At 43.1% G+C, this 16118-nt stretch overlaps 2 protein-coding genes and 1 pseudogene across 2 annotated transcripts; 1 reads left to right on the forward strand and 2 right to left on the reverse strand.

Annotated features, from left to right (window-relative positions):
- Nucleotides 1–3291: 3291 nt before the first annotated feature.
- Nucleotides 3292–5305, reverse strand: LOC125585790. Its single transcript, XM_048755467.1, has 4 exons — nt 4881–5305; nt 4533–4717; nt 3633–4124; nt 3292–3380 (listed from the first exon to the last, which is right to left on the reverse strand). The coding sequence occupies exons 1-4, from the start codon at nt 5303–5305 to the stop codon at nt 3292–3294; spliced, it is 1191 nt and encodes a 396-aa protein (XP_048611424.1).
- A 218-nt stretch (nt 5306–5523) lies between these two features.
- Nucleotides 5524–11931, reverse strand: LOC125585119. The gene is made up of 2 exons (XM_048753631.1): nt 11337–11931; nt 5524–11250 (listed from the first exon to the last, which is right to left on the reverse strand). The coding sequence occupies exon 2, from the start codon at nt 7670–7672 to the stop codon at nt 5555–5557; it is 2118 nt and encodes a 705-aa protein (XP_048609588.1). The 5' UTR covers nt 7673–11250; nt 11337–11931; the 3' UTR covers nt 5524–5554.
- Nucleotides 8243–8342, forward strand: LOC125586724 (annotated as a pseudogene).
- Nucleotides 11932–16118: the final 4187 nt, after the last annotated feature.

Below are 16118 nucleotides of genomic sequence, written 5' to 3' on the forward strand. Positions count from 1 at the left end.
GTTATTAATGTGAATTCAATCAATTGAACAATCAGCCTTAGACAAAACTATCACATTGCAACATCAATAAAGAACTAGGTCTAAGTGATAGAGTTATAAACAAAGAATCTAGTTCCTCAATGTTCTAAAGCATGAAAATGACAATTAAGTGTGTTTTCATTGAACAATTGTGCTCGAAATTGAGAGGAATTCCTAAGCAAACTCTAAAACATCCAAATACCTCAATCCAAACAACATTCAAACTCAATGTGGGCAGTTTCGAAAATTTCCAAATCTCAAGAACCCTAATTTTTCAATTTCGGATTCAATTCAATTCTACCATGAAATTAGCAACCCAACATGATATATAAGCTTTCCATAGTTAGATTCACAAGAATCAAGCAAGAAATTAAGCTAAATTTGAGTTTTAATTTCTAGGGTTCATGAACCCATGAAATTCATCTTTGAATCTCCATACCTTGCTTGGATTAGAATGAAAAGATGAATTGATTCAAGAAAATAGATTATAGGGGCGAAAGCTTGATTTAGAAACAAGAATGGACGGATTTGGTTAAGATTTGAGTGAGTTATGGGGTTTTTGGAGTTGGGAAATTTGAGAGAGTGTGTTTGTGTTTGGGGGAAAAGAGAGGAAAACGGGAGAGAGAGAGACGGGAGCGGGGTAGGGTTAGGGAGAAGTCGGCTCGAGTCGTCGGGTATGGGTCGGGTCGTCGGGTATGGGTCGGGTCGTCGGGTTTCGGGTCAAGAATTCATACCTGGGCTGTGTTGGGGTCAAAATCGGTCACGGCGGAATCAATGTCTGAAAGTCCGTAATAATCGGCATGAACGTTTTTACGGAAAATAAATCTTAGAAAAAGATCTATTTTTACGAAGAATCTTGCGGAGAAAACACATTCACGAAAAATCAGAGAAAGACGAGAACAAGGTTGCCGCGTAGCAACCAGCGCAAAAGCTGGTCGCTACGTAGCGACCGATCTCTCACCAAAGCTCGGTCGCTACGTAGCGTGCTCGGTCGCTACGTAGCGTGATCGGTCGCTACGAAGCGTGCTCGGTCGCTACGTAGCGTGCTCGGTCGCTACGTAGCTTGCTCGGCCGCTACGTAGCTTGCTCGGCCCCTACGTAGCGTGCTCGGTCGCTACGTAGCGTGCTCGGTCGCTACGTAGCGTGCTCGGTCGCTACGTAGCGTGCTCGGTCGCTACGTAGCGTGCTCGGTCGCTACGTAGCGTGCTCGGTCGATACGTAGCGTGCTCGGTCGATACGTAGCGTGATCGGTCGCTACGTAGCGTGCTCGGTCGCTACGTACCGTGCTCGGTCGCTACGTAGCGTGCTCGGTCTCTACGTAGCGTGCTCGGTCGCTACGTAGCGTGCTCGGTCGCTACGTAGCGCATAGCGACCAAGCGATCGTCCCGCTCGGTCGCTACGTAGCGACCGAGCGCTCGTCCCGCTCGGTCGCTACGTAGCGACCGAGCGCTCATCCCGCTCGGTCGCTACGTAGCGGCCGAGCTCGAGCCGAAGCTCGGTCGCTACGTAGCGACCGAGCTCAAGCCAAAGCTCGGTCGCTACGTAGCGACCGAGCTCAAGCCAAAGCTCGGTCGCTACGTAGCGACCGAGCGCTACGTAGCAACTGAGCGCTCTTCCCGCTCGGTCGCTACGTAGCGACCGGGCTCGAACCAAAGTTCGGTCGCTACGCAGCGATCGAGCTCTTCCGAACATCGATGCGACACCAGTCCATGCATTCTCGCCAAACCTTCAAATGCTATCTCCCGAAGATCGTAGCAGGCTCAGTCCATGTTTTCCGCTATTCTAACTCATCGATCAAACTTTACGGATTAGAAACCGCGGAAAATTCGTTCATTATCAGAAGAAATCGTAGTAAACGTGTCGAGTCGGAAGACGGCCCAAAGGGACCTAAAACACGACTCGAGGCCTATCCTACGATTTTTTAACCAAAAGCCCGTAAACCACAGCACGGTTTACGCTTGGTCCACAAGGAAGGATAAATGTCAAGTTTCCGCGGATAAATATGGAAGTTTTGAAGATCGGGAAAATGGAATATCTCCATTTTATGCTATGACGGCTTAAGGGCAGAAGAGTAAAAGCGTAAACCGACCTTGGAGCTAGTATATAAGAAGTCCTAGGCGAGGAGCATGAGGGGGAACACTTTTAGACTCAGAACTCTCTACACTTAGAAACTTAGGCTTATTTCTCGACAAGTTCGGTTTCTATGACTGGCACTCAATCACTAGACGAACTCGCCTAGGCAGTTCGATCTCTTGTCCAGCTCTACCAATTGAACTACGTTCGGCTTGATCCTCGAAAGGGGTACGTAGGCAGCCTTTCATAAGGTTCAGTCCGAAATCAATCAAAGCCTTTTAGATATCTTTTTCGTCTTTTGTTATCGAGCTGCGACTCAGCTAGGATTAGGGTTTTATGTTGCTAGAACTAGGTAACTCGCTGACGGCCCCTGCGGCCAAAGCCTTTGCATCCTCTTGTAATGATCGCAACGCTCTTACGCGAATTCGAAATAAGATCTACTTTCTTTGTAAATTCGTTTTATCATGTTTTCTCATATTTTCCGCATTTATTTGGTTACTTGTCGTTGGCTCTCGCAGAGATCCGGGTCCTCTGGAAAATTAGGGTTTTCCTAAGTTTCCTTATTTTACGAAAATCGACAGTGTGAATTTCGGTTCCCACAGGCTGTCGTGGAGCGGCTTCGGTACCTTGCTGCCATGCCCCGCTCCAACTCCGTTTAAATTTTTGGATTTTAACGTGCGACTCCCGCGCCCCCTGCGTCTCCCCGTGCCGAATCGTTGCCTGAACCTTCGAGTCGTGGCGCGACGTCGAGACCCTGTTGCCATCACCTCGCTCCGAACTCGATTATAAACTTTGTTTTGACGCGCAAGTACCAGACCCCGCTGCCATCACCCCGCGCCAACTTTGGCTTCCATTTTTTAGTTTTGACGCGCGGTTTCATCACCTCGCAACACTAGCTCGCTCCAGGTAAGCTAGAGCTGTCGACACGCAGAGCGACCTCTAGACCTCGCTGCGTCACCCCGCGATGAGATGCTTCTAGTCGACCAGTTTACGGCGCGACGTGCTCACCCTCGCTCTAGTGCAATTTAACTTAAAATTGATCCTTCAACTTTCTGGAGACCGGTTTTACCCACAAAACTTGATATGAACTCGTCTCACTGATCAAAAAGTCCTAAAAAGAAATATGTACAAGGATAGTCATGGGATTTTCTCCCAAGTGAGCTTGTTTTAAGTCTCTAGCTTGACTTTGTTCCCTTTTGGCTAGGCGGAGATGGGGTCGGAGAGTGGAATTGAGATTCCTTCCTCCTCTGTTGTGGTTCCCATATAGAGCTTAATCCTCTGCCCATTCACTGTAAAGTCTCCACCATTTTTGTTTCATAACACAATTGCTCCATATGGCCTAACTTCCTTGATCTTGAAATGATCGGACCATCTAGACTTGAGATTTCCGGGAAACAACTTCAGTTTAGAGTTGTAGAGAAGCACTTGATCTTCAGCAATGAACTCTTTCTTCAAGATCTTCTTGTCATGAAAAGCTTTGGTTTTCTCGTTGTAGATCCTTGAGTTCTCAAAGGCATCCAGTCTAATCTCATCAAGCTCACTGAGTTGGAAAAGTCTTTTCTCCTTGGCACTCTTGATGTCAAAATTCAGCAACTTAACAGCCCACAATGCCTTGTACTCAAGCTCAACTGGTAGATGACAAGCTTTTCCATACACAAGGTTGAAAGGTGTGGTTCCCAAAGGAGTCTTGTAAGCTGTTCTATAAGCCCAAAGTGCATCATCAAGCTTGTCAGACCAGTCTTTCCTTTTAGTTCCCACAATCTTCTCTAGAATAGAGTTGATTTCCCTGTTGGAGATCTCAACTTGCCCACTTGTCTGAGGATGGTAAGGTGTTGCCACCTTGTGCTTCACACCTTTCTTCTTGAGAAGACCTTCAAACAGCTTGTTGATGAAGTGAGAACCTCCATCACTAATCACAACTCTTGGAACTCCAAACCTTGGAAAGATGATGCTTTTGAACATCTTGATCACCACTCTAAAATCATTGGTGGGACATGCTACAGCTTCCACCCACTTGGAGACATAGTCAACAACTACAAGGATGTACTTGTCGCCAAAAGAAGATGGGAATGGTCCCATGAAATCAATACCCCACACATCAAACACCTCCACTTCTAGAATTGGGTTTTGAGGCATCTGATTCCTTTTGGTGATGTTCCCTCTCCTTTGGCATGAATCACATTTAGAGACAAAGTCTTGAGTGTCTTTGAACATGTGAGGCCACCAAAACCCAGCTTGTAACAACTTTGAAACAGTCTTGAAAGTAACAAAATGACCTCCATAGGATGATCCATGACAGTGTGTAAGGATCCCATCAACTTCTTCTTTAGCTACTACTCTTCTATAGAGTTGATATCTACAAAGTATGTAGAGGTAAGGCTCATCCCAATAGTATCTCTTCACATCTTTGTAGAACTTCTTCTTGGCATATCCCTCAAGACCCAATGGCTCTCTTCCACAAGCTAAGTAGTTCACCAAATCATCATACCAAGGACCTTTCTCTTCAGTTGCCTTCACTTCTTCAAGCTTCTTTCCAGTTTCACAAACTGCTACTACTGCTCTAATAGCCATGATCTGTTCTTCTGGAAGCCCTTCATCAATGGGGATCCCACACTCAATCTTTAGTCTAGACAAGTGGTCAGCTACACCATTCTCAACTCATGGCTTGTCTTTGATCTCAAGATCAAACTCTTGTAGTAGCAAGATCCACCTCAACAGTCTTGGAAGCATCCTTCTTGGCCAAAAGGTGTCTCAATGCAGCATGATCAGTGTAGACTATGACTTTTAACCCAACCAAATAGCTTATGAACTTTTCAAAGGCATACACAATGGCTAACAGCTTCTTCTGAGTTGTAGCATACTTCATTTGGGCTTCATCGAGAGTTCTACTTGCATAGTAGATCACATGAGTCTTCTTCTCTCTCTTCTGACCAAGGATAGCTCCCACAACATAGTCACTAGCATCACACATGATCTCAAAGGGAAGATCCCAATCTGGTTGCTGCACAATGGGGGCACTAACCAGCTTATCCTTCAATGTATTGAATGCTCCAAGACACTCCACATCAAAGTTGAAAGCAGCCTCCTTGCATAGAAGCTTAGTCAATGGTATAGCTATCAAGGAAAAGTCTTTGATGAATCTTCTATAGAATCCGGCATGACCAAGGAAGCTTCTAATGTCTTCCACTGTCTTTGGAGGAGCTAACCCAACCATCACATCAATCTTGGCCTTGTCCACCTCAATCCCCTTCTCTGAAATCTTGTGTCCAAGCACAATCCCTTTCTTAACCATGAAGTGACACTTCTCCCATTTCAGCACAAGGTTGGTGTCCTCACATCATTTTAGGACCGTGCAAAGATTCGACAAACAAGCAGAAAACGAAGATCCGTAGACAGAGAAGTCATCCATGAACACCTCCACAACATCCTCTATAAGTTCAGAGAAAATAGACATCATGCATCTTTAGAAAATGGCTGGGGCATTACATAGCCCAAATGGCATCCTTCGATAAGCAAAGGTACCATAAGAGCATGTGAAAGTCGTTTTCTCTTGACCATTTGGATGTATGGGGATTTGGAAGAACCCTGAATACCCATCAAGAAAACAATAATAGGGATGATTGGCAAGTCTCTCTAGCATTTGATCAATGAATGGCAATGGAAAATGATTCTTTCTAGATGCTGAGTTAAGTTTTCTATAATCTATGTACACCATATGTCCCGTTATTGTTCTTGTTGGAATTAGTTCATTCTTATCATTTTTAACTACTGTTATTCCACCCTTCTTCGGGACAACATGCACGGGAGACACCCATTTGCTATCTGAAATAGGATAGATTACACCTGCATCTACGAGTTTTAGAATATCTTTCTTAACAACAACTTTCAAGTTGGGGTTCAACCTTCTTCGATGTTCTATAGAAGTCATAGATTCATCCTCTAGATGTATCCTATGCATGCATAAAGGAGGTGATATCCCTTTAATATTATCTAGTGAGTAGCCTATTGCTTTTCTATACTTTTTAAGTTCATTCAAAAGTTTAGCCAATTCGTTTTCATTCAGTTCACTGCTCACAATGACAGGATATGTCTCATTAGGTCCAAAAAATACATACCTTACACCAAGGGGGAGAGGTTTAAGCTCCACTTTTGGTGCTTTTAGTTCACTCCAATCATCTTCTTGGAGGTTCTCTTGTTGATCAACTGAAGCAGCATGATGAACTTCTTGTGGAAGCTCTATGAAGTTGTCTTCTCCACTTTTCTCCTTGTGGCAGTCTAGCATCCTCACATACCTTGCACTCTCCTCATCTTCAATCAATTGAGTCTCTCTATCAACTGTTAGGGCATGTTGAAGAGAGTTCTCAATAGCTAATTCCTCCAAATACTCTTCAGCTAAAGCTTCCATCTCCTCAATGTAGAATGCTTGGCTTTGGGTAGTGGGCTTCTTCATCACCTCCTTGATGTCAAAATGCAGGATGTTCCCTTTGCCAAGATGAAGATTAATCTTCCCTTCCTTAACATTCACAACAGCTCCTGCTGTAGCCAAGAAAGGTCTCCCCATCAAAGGATCTGTTGGTTCTTCATTCATCTCCAACACTACAAAATCTGTAGGAATTTCACAATTTCCAACCATAACAGGGAGATCTTCTAGGATACCAATGAGAATCTTCGCTGAGCGATCAGCTAGCACAAGAGAAAGTCTACACTTCTTGTATTGTGTAAACCCAAGCTTTTTAGCAGTGGAGAGAGGCATAAGGCTCACACTTGCTCCCAAATCACAAATACACTTCTCAAAAGCTAATTGCCCAATGGCACAAGGTAGAGTGAAGCTTCCTGGATCTTCAAGCTTCTTGGGGATGGTTAACCACTGTATAATGTCACTGCATTCATGGGTGAGAAGTACCATCCCTTCCATCTCTTTCTTCTTCTTGGTTACATCATCCTTGAGGAACTTGCTGCACTGAGGCACTAGCATGAAGGCATCAATAATGGGTATGGTGATCTGAACCTCACTCATTTGCTTCTCAAACAAGGCTTTGTATTGCTCCAAAAGCTGTCTCTTGAATCTACCAGGGAAGGGAATTTTTGCTTCATATGGAGGAGGAATGAATGGAGCTCCTTTTGATGAAGTAGCAGCTTCATTCTTGTTCACAATCTTCTTTTCTTCTCCAACCTTTCCTTTCCCTTTAGCTTCAACTATCTTCTCTAAGATTTCTTCATTGGTTTTCTCATCCACAATAACCACATCATCATCCCCATTGATGACCACCTCCCCATCTTGCTTCTCATTATCCCTAATGAGAGTTCTAGGAGGCAATTGTTTACCACTCCTTAGGGTGATGGATTTCATTGTCTCCTTGGGGTTTTGCTCAGAAGTTCCGGGAAGTGATTTCATAGGGCGTTTTGAGTTACTACTCATAGAGGCAAACTGGTTCTCCAAAACTTTGAAGTTGGAAGCAAGGTTTGAGAACTTGTTGTTGAGATCATTGTAGCTTCCATCAACTTTGGTGTGAAGGTTCTTCAGCTCATATCCAATGTGCTTCTCACTTCTAGTTTGAGACTCCAAGATTTGTTTCAGCATTGTATCAGTGCTACTCTCTTGTGTAGTAGAGGTAGAAGAGCTGGCTTGACCTTGTGTAGACTGATTTCCTTTGGAGGGGAAGCCTTGAGAGTAGTTTGTCTAACTTGGTAATCACCTTGTTGGTTGTTGTTGTAGAAAGGTTTTTGTTGGTAGTTGTTGTACTGAAAGTTAGGATCCTTCTTGTACCATGTCTCATTAGCATTCACAAAGCACAACTCTTCTTGACCTTCTAGACCATCAACTTCATTAAGCACAGCAGTCCCTTCTTGTTTTTTCTCACCAACAAAGTTCACCTTCTCTTGTTGAGCTCTATCCAAGAGAAGCATATCCATCTTTTCTTATAGAGCCTTTAACTTTCTCTTGGTGTTTGTATCATCACCTCCACTGCCTATGTTGCTTCTATCATGTTCATCACTGTAGACTGAATCACTCTTAGCCATGTTCTTTACAAGCTCCAAAGCATCTGCTTCACTTCTTCCCAAGAAGAAACCATTGCTAGGAGTATCAAGCTGGCTTCTAAACTTGAGAAAACCACCTCTGTAGAAAGTACTAATCAAACTCTTCATATTGAAGCCATGATGAGGACATTGAGAGATGTAGCTGTTGAACATTTCACATGCTTCTCCAAAGCCTTCAAGATTCCTTTGATGAAATCCATAGTGGTAAGTATTCTCGCCTATCACGTGGGTGACCCGGGTTCGATCCCCGGCAACGGCGCCAAATTTGAAATGGACTTTTCAAGGGTCCAATAATCAAATCATCATAGTATTTGAGATGTCAATCCATTTCTAAGATTTTTGAATCAAAGAGAATTCAGGTTTTCAATTAAGCTAAATGCAATCAATAAGATGAGGTGATTCAATCAAACTAACAAGTTTCAAGAACAACTAACAAACAACTTTCAATCAAATAGTCAAAAGGTATGGTATAGCAGCCTTTCCGAGCGAGCCTCTGGGAAGATAAAGGAGGAATCATGGGCATAGGATTTTGATTTCAGATGACTAAGATTTAATCTAAAATGGCAAGGTTTCAATCAACACATTCCCCTAAGTCTAGATATCAATTATAAGCAAGTTCTCTTCCAAGATAAAAGCTCATTTACTCTCATGATCAAACATCAAATTCCTTTGGTTTGTGTCAATCAAGCAATCTTTAAGAATGGATCATTCAATTTTCCTAACTCCCCTAACATCAAATCCCTTTGGTAGGGTAAGCTAAGAGCATGTTGAGTTGACTCAGATATTTCATCGAACACCTTCCGGGCAATGAAATGTCTAGAGTTCTAAACCAGAATGGACAACTCTAACTTAACATTAAGATCACTCAATCAAGCAAGGAAACATATTAATCTACTCTAAATATTCTAGATCATCACTTAATCATCCTAATCATCCTAACCCATGAATCCAAAGATGACTACTCACTCATTATCATGATAAACACTAGATCATTGGTTGATCTAAGTCTAAACATGATTAATGATCAAAGAAATCAAGTAAACACAAGAGAAATTGATCAAGATTAGATATTTCACTTAAAGGTGGCTTTTTGATTAGATAGAAAACAAGATAAGATCCTCACATTAGGTTTAGAGAGTATTTATATGACTTCTAAAACCTAATGAGCTCAGTCAACAACTTGAAATGCCCAAATAAAACATAAATTTTCGATCAGAAGAAGAGAAACGCGCGCGGGTAGGTCAGGTCGCTCTGCTTCCAGAGCGGGTGCTTCACCCCGCTGCGGGACGTCGCTCCAGATGTCAGCTTCGTTCCTTCGTTTTTGCGCGCGGGCTACAGACCTTGCTCCGTCTTGGTCGCTCCGACTCTCAAGAGTTGTCGACGGGGTGTTGGTTCGGAGCGGGTTCCGAACCCCGATGCAAGAGGTCGCGCTGGCTTCGTTTTGTCTGGAACGGGTGTCGTAGGTCGCTCCCATTGCCCGCTCCGGTGCTCTACTCGCTCAAACAACACTTTCCACTCCCTTTTTGATCCCAAATGCTTACAAGTAACTCCAAGAACTCCAATGGACACTCCAACACCTGATAAAGACTTATGCAATGCAAAAATGAAACTAAAATGCACAATCTCTAATCTAAATGATCAAAACATGCAAGAATGAAGAGTTAAAACAATGTAAATGTGCAAGATATCAACTGGATCGGGTCGGATTTTGTTAATCTGATTTAAGTTTATCAAATTACAAAATGATCCCATTAACTAATCCTAAAATCAATTAAATCCGATTATGATGTTGCCACCATATTAAATTTTACTTCGTATATGTGGCATGTATTAACATAAACATGGTGTAGTTATTGACATATTCCAAGACATGAGATGGTTTCCACCATATTAGTCTATACTTCGTGTTGCTAAGAAACTTTTTTCCAAAAGATAATCACAAATTTTTTTGCAAATTTAATGTGTTTTATTGAAATGCATAAAAAATCTAAAATATGTAATATTTTAAAACGGAGGAGCACTATATTTGGTAAATATGTAATATTTTAAAACGGAGGAGCACTTCATTGCGTGCTTCTTGCGTTTGGCTGCTTTGCTAGCCTTAACACGAGGAGGCCTAACATCTTCCTCGGCAGGCACCTCCTCCGCATGTTCCTTCCTTTTCTCCTTTGCACCATCTTTCGACAATGAGTGTGATCTCCATTTTTGATCAAACCTAAGCTCCCTCCAACAATGTTCAAGACTGAACTTGACATGATAGTCATTAAAGAAGATGTCATGGGCAGCCTTCATGACATCATTCTCATTTTGGCCACTCGCTTGCTCCTTCAAAGCGGCTTCATGGCTTCCCACAAACTTGCACACCTGCTCATTCACCCTTCCCCACCTCTGCTTACATTGACTCCACTCCCTAGGAATGGAGCCAATGAGCAGAGGGCTAGCATTGACATACTCCTCTATTCGCTTCCAAAACTTAGCTGCCTCTCATTACTCACGATTGGATCTTTGCTGGTGTTCAACCAAGCACTGATCAGCACAACGTCTTCCATGGTTGTCCACTTTCACTTTGACGCAGGTTTAGGAACCTCAGAACACCCTAAGTCTATTGTTTGACTGCTCTGGGAAGCTAGTAGGTTAACCAACCCGGGAGAGTTAAGGAAAAAATGATCCATTTTGATTTTCGATAAATGGGTTTAAAATTTGGTTTGTGTTTTCAAATGTGGATTGCCTATGATTTTAAACTAGTTTTAGCTTTGAAAGGACAAAAAATTAAACATACTCTAACTACCAACCATTGATTAAAGTTAATTAGAAAACAACTACTACACAGAGAGCATTCAATAAACATCAAATCAGTTTTTAAAACTCAACCATTCATTATGCTACCAACCAAAACAAAACTACACGGATTTGAAACTCAACCATTCATTAACATTCATTACGCAACTACCTAGTTCAGTTCAAGTTCAACTCTACCTAGCACTCGAACTAATTAAGCTTCAGTGTTACCTTTTGTTTTCAGTCGAAGCAGAGCTTCTCCAAGTCCGCGACCTGCACAGAGAGGTTATAAACCTGCCCAGTGAGGTTATCAACCTCCTGATTGAGGGCTTTAACCTCTGCCTGGACATGGAAACAACAACCTTCAGTTAATAAAAAATGAAGGAAAATATTACAAATTTAAAACAAAATTTTGGAAGTCACTTTACCTCCAGTCTCTCAATCTGATTATTGACCTCCGGCACCCACTTGATCACCAGCTCAACCTCCTCCACACGCTTAGTGAGGCGTTCGATATGCTCCTGTACACCAATCACCCAAGGCTGACGGTAATGAAACCCATCAGCCTTGTTAACAACAAAAACACATATGAGAATCTCGTTTGAAAACAAAAATAAATGGAAAGAATTTAAATGAGAAGAAGCGCTTACCTCGTACTTTTTGCAGGTGAAGAACCGCTTCCCAGGAAGGGTGTCGTAGTCGTCCTTCCCCCGAACCTCGTCAATGATTCTCCCACCACAGGGACACCTTGTCGGAATCCCGTATTCTGAATCAGCCACGTATCCTTGCATATTGATGAACTCCTTGTGCCTCTTTGTCTCTCTTCTCTCTTCTGCAGGATCCATCTGTACCAAAAAAGCTAAGATTAGAACACAATCAACGGTTAATCGAAACTAGAAACTCGATTTCAAACCCTAACTAGAAACCCCCAAATTGATTTCAAATCCCCGATAAACGAACCCTAAATGGAACCCGCATGAAGATTTCAAACCATAAACCAAAACCCTCGTATCGATTTCGAACCCTACATCGAAACCCCCAAATCGATTTTCAACCGAGAACGCTTTCGACCCCAAATCGATTCAATCAAACCGTCAAAGTAGTCGATACTGACCTGAGATCGTCTAGGAGAGAGTCCGATGTCGATTAGATCGAAAAAATATCCGGCTGTCGCGTCGCACGAGAAATCGCCTCCGAGAGAAAGAAACCCTAGCTTTCGAAAACAGAAGAGAAAATGATTCTTCTCACGCGAAACCCTATTTTTCTCGCATTCAACGCGATAACGCGTAGCCACTGCCTGTTCGACGCGTGGCTTGAACCCGTATCATACGGGTTTACTCGCAAGAGCCGGATCACCAATTTAAACCCATTAATTCTTTTCTTTCTAATTTCCGGACCTATGAACTCAAACCCATGAACCTCTTTAAAACCGCTGATGCGGATGCTCTATGTTGGGTCCCTCCTAGATGGAGAGAACCAAGTGGACATGAGACATAATAATAATTCTCATGACCCTTTGCACTGTAGACTCACAATAATAGAGTTTAGAGAGAGAGACAAAAGAGAGAAAGAAGAGAGAAGGAGGAGAAAACTCGTCAGGCTATTTCAAGACTAGTATTGGAGGATCAAACGGAACTTAATCGGGCTGATATTTTGTGGGAAGCGTCTTCAGTCAGTGGGTTAGAGATTCACCGAAGGGATTTGGATTTCAACGGTTGGATCTTCTGTTGTCTGGGTTTTAGTGAAGCTGGTCGTCACAGTTCTTCAGCGAGACAGTCTTGGGTGTTTGGTAAATCCGACGGTGAGATCTTCTCTTCTTGAGCTGAAATTTGGCGGAGGTATTTTTGACTTGTTTATCTTGGATATGTATGGTTGGATTAGTCTCTGGATGCCGGAATCCTTGTGAGCTGAGGTCGTTTGGTTGCTGCCGGTTTTGAAGCTTTGTGTTGCTCTCTTGTTGTTGTTGTTTGTGTTAGAGATAGCTCTTTGTAGCTAGACTCTCTGTTCTGTTCAGGCTGTTGAACAGGGAGGACGTGGTTGTACTCATACCATTTATATAGTGGATTTTTTTGAGTGGACTACGGTCCCGTGGTTTTTCCTTCTCACATCGAGGAGGTTTTCCACGTAAAAATTGTGTGTCTCATTTACGTTTTTCTGCATATTACATCCCGCCATCGTCGAAGTATTTTATTCACAGGTTCACACAAGGTCAGGGGAACACGACCATTAGTATTTCCGCTGCGCCGTGTGACTTTCCCCAACAGAGTGGTATCAGAGCTTCTGGTTTTAGAGCTTTGGTTTTGATAACTTTGGGTTGTTATTTGCTTGTGTGAAAGATGGAAAATATGAGCAGGATGATAGGCTTGAATGGTGCTAACTATCATCTATGGATGAGCAAGATGGAGGATTTGCTCTTTGTTAAAGAATTCCATGTTCCAGTCTTCGAGGAGCAGAAACCTGAGAAGAAGACGGATGAAGAGTGGAAGCTGCAGCATCGCCAAGTGTCTGGGTTGATAAGGCAGTTGGTAGATGATAATGTGTTGCATCACATTGAGACTGAGACAGATGCTCGTTCTTTGTGGAGAAGCTGGAGCAGTTATATGCTAGGAAGACCGGAAACAACAAGATGTACATGATCAAGAAGTTGATTGAGCTGAGGTATCAGGAGGGGACTCCGATGACAGATCACTTGAATGCGTTTCAGGGATTGCTCAACAAGTTGTCTGATATGGGCATCAAGTTTGATGATGAGATTCACGGTCTGTGGCTTCTCGGTACTTTACCGGACTCTTGGGAGGTTTTCAGGATGTCTCTTTGCAACTCCGCGTCGGAAGGTGTTATTTCGATGGATTCAGTGAAGAACAGTGTTCTTAATGAGGAAGCATGAAGGCAGTCGAATGCTAGAAGTTCGCGTTCAAATGTCTTTGTTACTGAGTCAAGGGGGAGAAGTACAAGTAGAGATCCCAAGAGAGACAAGAACAGGAGAAGGAGCAAGTCTAATAGATTTGCTAATATGGAGTGCTACTTCTGTCATAAGAAAGGGTACATGAAGAAGGATTGCTGGAAGTTGAAAAACAAGCAGCAAGGAAATCCAGAAGAAAATGTGGATCGGGTGACTCTCACCGAAGATCAGTTTCTCATTCTTCTTGAGGGTGATGCCATTAATGTCGCATGCCAGGAAACCAGTTGGGTGATTGACAGTGGAGCTACTACTCATGCTACATCACAGCGGGATTTGTTTTCTACCTATACTACGGGTAATTATGGTTCTGTGAAGATGGGGAATGATGCGATGGCTCAGGTTGCTGGCATTGGTGATGTTTGCTTGGAGACTAGTCTTGGTACTAGGCTGGTGCTTAAGGATGTTAAGTATGTTCCAGATATTAGGATGAATCTGATATCGACGGGAAGACTTGATGATGAGGGCTATTTCAGTTTGCACGGTGGTGGTAAATGGAAGCTCTCTCGCGGTTCCTTGATTGTGGCTTGAGGTGAGAAGTCTTCATCTTTCTATTAGATGCAGGCTAAGGTCTCCAAAGATGTTGTTAATGCGGTGGAGAATGATAATGCCATGGAGCTATGGCATAAGAGACTCGGTCACATGAGTGAGAAAGGAATGGTTGTGTTGTCTAAGAATGAGGTGATTCCAGGAATCTCTGGCTTGCACCTACAGAAGTGTTCGCATTGCTTTGCAGGAAAACAACACAGGGTATCTTTCAAGTCTTCCGCACCTTCTAGGAAATCCGAGGTACTGGATTTGGTACACTCAGATGTGTGTGGTCCAATGAAGACAAGATCTCTTGGCGGCGCATCATATTTTGTGACTTTTATTGATGATCATTCAAGGAAGTCGTGGGTATTTCCTATGAGGACAAAGGATCAGGTGCTGGGATATTTCAAGCACTTTGTGGCATTGGTTGAGAGACAAACGGGGAAGAAGCTGAAGTGTATCCGCAGTGATAATGGTGGAGAGTATCTTGGACCATTTGATGCTTATTGCAAAGAGCATGGAATAAGGCATCAGTTCACGCCACCTCATACTCCACAGTTGAATGGGTTGGCTGAAAGGATGAATCGGACGATTGTCGAGAGGATGAGATGTTTGATCTCACAATTAGGCTTATCGATGACTTTCTGGGCAGAAGCTTTGAACACGGTGGTTCATGTGCTGAATTTGTCACCAAGTGCTCCATTGGATGGTGATGTTCCAGAGAGGGTTTGGACTGGTAAGGATGTTTCTTACAGTCACTTGAGGGTCTTTGGGTGTAAGGCATTTGTTCATATTCCCAAGGTTGATAGATCGAAGCTTGATATGAAGTCGCGGCAGTGTGTGTTCATCGGTTATGGTCATGATGAGTTCGGGTACAGATTTTATGATCCCGTTGAGAGGAAGCTCGTAAGCATCAGAGATGTTGTGTTTATGGAAGATCAAACGATTAAGGACATTGACAAGTCCAAAAAGCCAACTCAGATTTTTGAGGGTTTGATCGATACAGAGGCTACTCCTTCTACATCGGTTGACGGTGAGGTTGAGGTTGAAGTTCAGGATAATACACCCAGTGCAGATGCTCCCGCACATGAAGATGGTAGTGGTGATCATGGTGACGATCATGGTGAGACACCAGCTGCTGAGAACCAACCTACTATTGTTAGAAGATCCGAGAGAGGTCTTAAACCGTCGACAAGGTATGATCCTAGTGAGTATGTATTACTTACTGATGGGGGAGAGCCTGAAAGCTATGATGAAGCTTTGGAGGATGAACACAAGGATAAGTGGTTTGGAGCCATGGATGAGGAGATGAATTCTTTTGAGGAGAACCATACTTTTGAGTTGGTGGAATTGCCTAAGGGCAAGAAGGCTCTGCTTAATAAGTGGGTGTACAGAATTAAGCATGAGGATGATAATTTGCCACATCGACACAAGGCTAGATTGGTTGTGAAAGGCTACAACCAAAAGAAGGGAATTGATTATGATGAAATCTTTTCTCCTGTTGTGAAGATGTCATCCATTCGGGTTGTACTTGGATTGGCAGCGAGCCTTGATCTAGAGGTTGAGAAAATGGACGTGAAGACTGCTTTCCTTCATGGTAATTTGGAGGAAGAGATCTACATGGAACAACCGGAAGGCTATGTGCAAAAGGGCAAAGAAAACTTGGTTTGCCGCTTGAAGAAAAGCCTTTATGGATTGAAGCAAGCACCAAGGCAGTGGT

This window comes from Brassica napus, chromosome C4 (genome assembly GCF_020379485.1).
Source record: "Brassica napus cultivar Da-Ae chromosome C4, Da-Ae, whole genome shotgun sequence".
Taxonomy (NCBI): Eukaryota; Viridiplantae; Streptophyta; class Magnoliopsida; order Brassicales; family Brassicaceae; genus Brassica; species Brassica napus.

Bases quoted from the DNA above. Each gene is read 5' to 3' on its own strand.
- LOC125585790 (XM_048755467.1), bottom strand. From the start codon at position 5,305: ATGGTTGGGTTAGCTCCTCCAAAGACAGTGGAAGACATTAGAAGCTTC. The intron at 4,718-4,880 runs GTTAAAAGTCAT...CCACTTGTCTAG, and splicing joins TTCATAAGCTATTTGGTTGG to ACTAAAGATTGAGTGTGGGA. The intron at 3,381-3,632 runs GTGAGCTTGATG...GAGACTTTACAG, and splicing joins GAAAAGACTTTTCCAACTCA to TGAATGGGCAGAGGATTAAG.
- LOC125585119 (XM_048753631.1), bottom strand. From the start codon at position 7,672: ATGCTGAAACAAATCTTGGAGTCTCAAACTAGAAGTGAGAAGCACATT.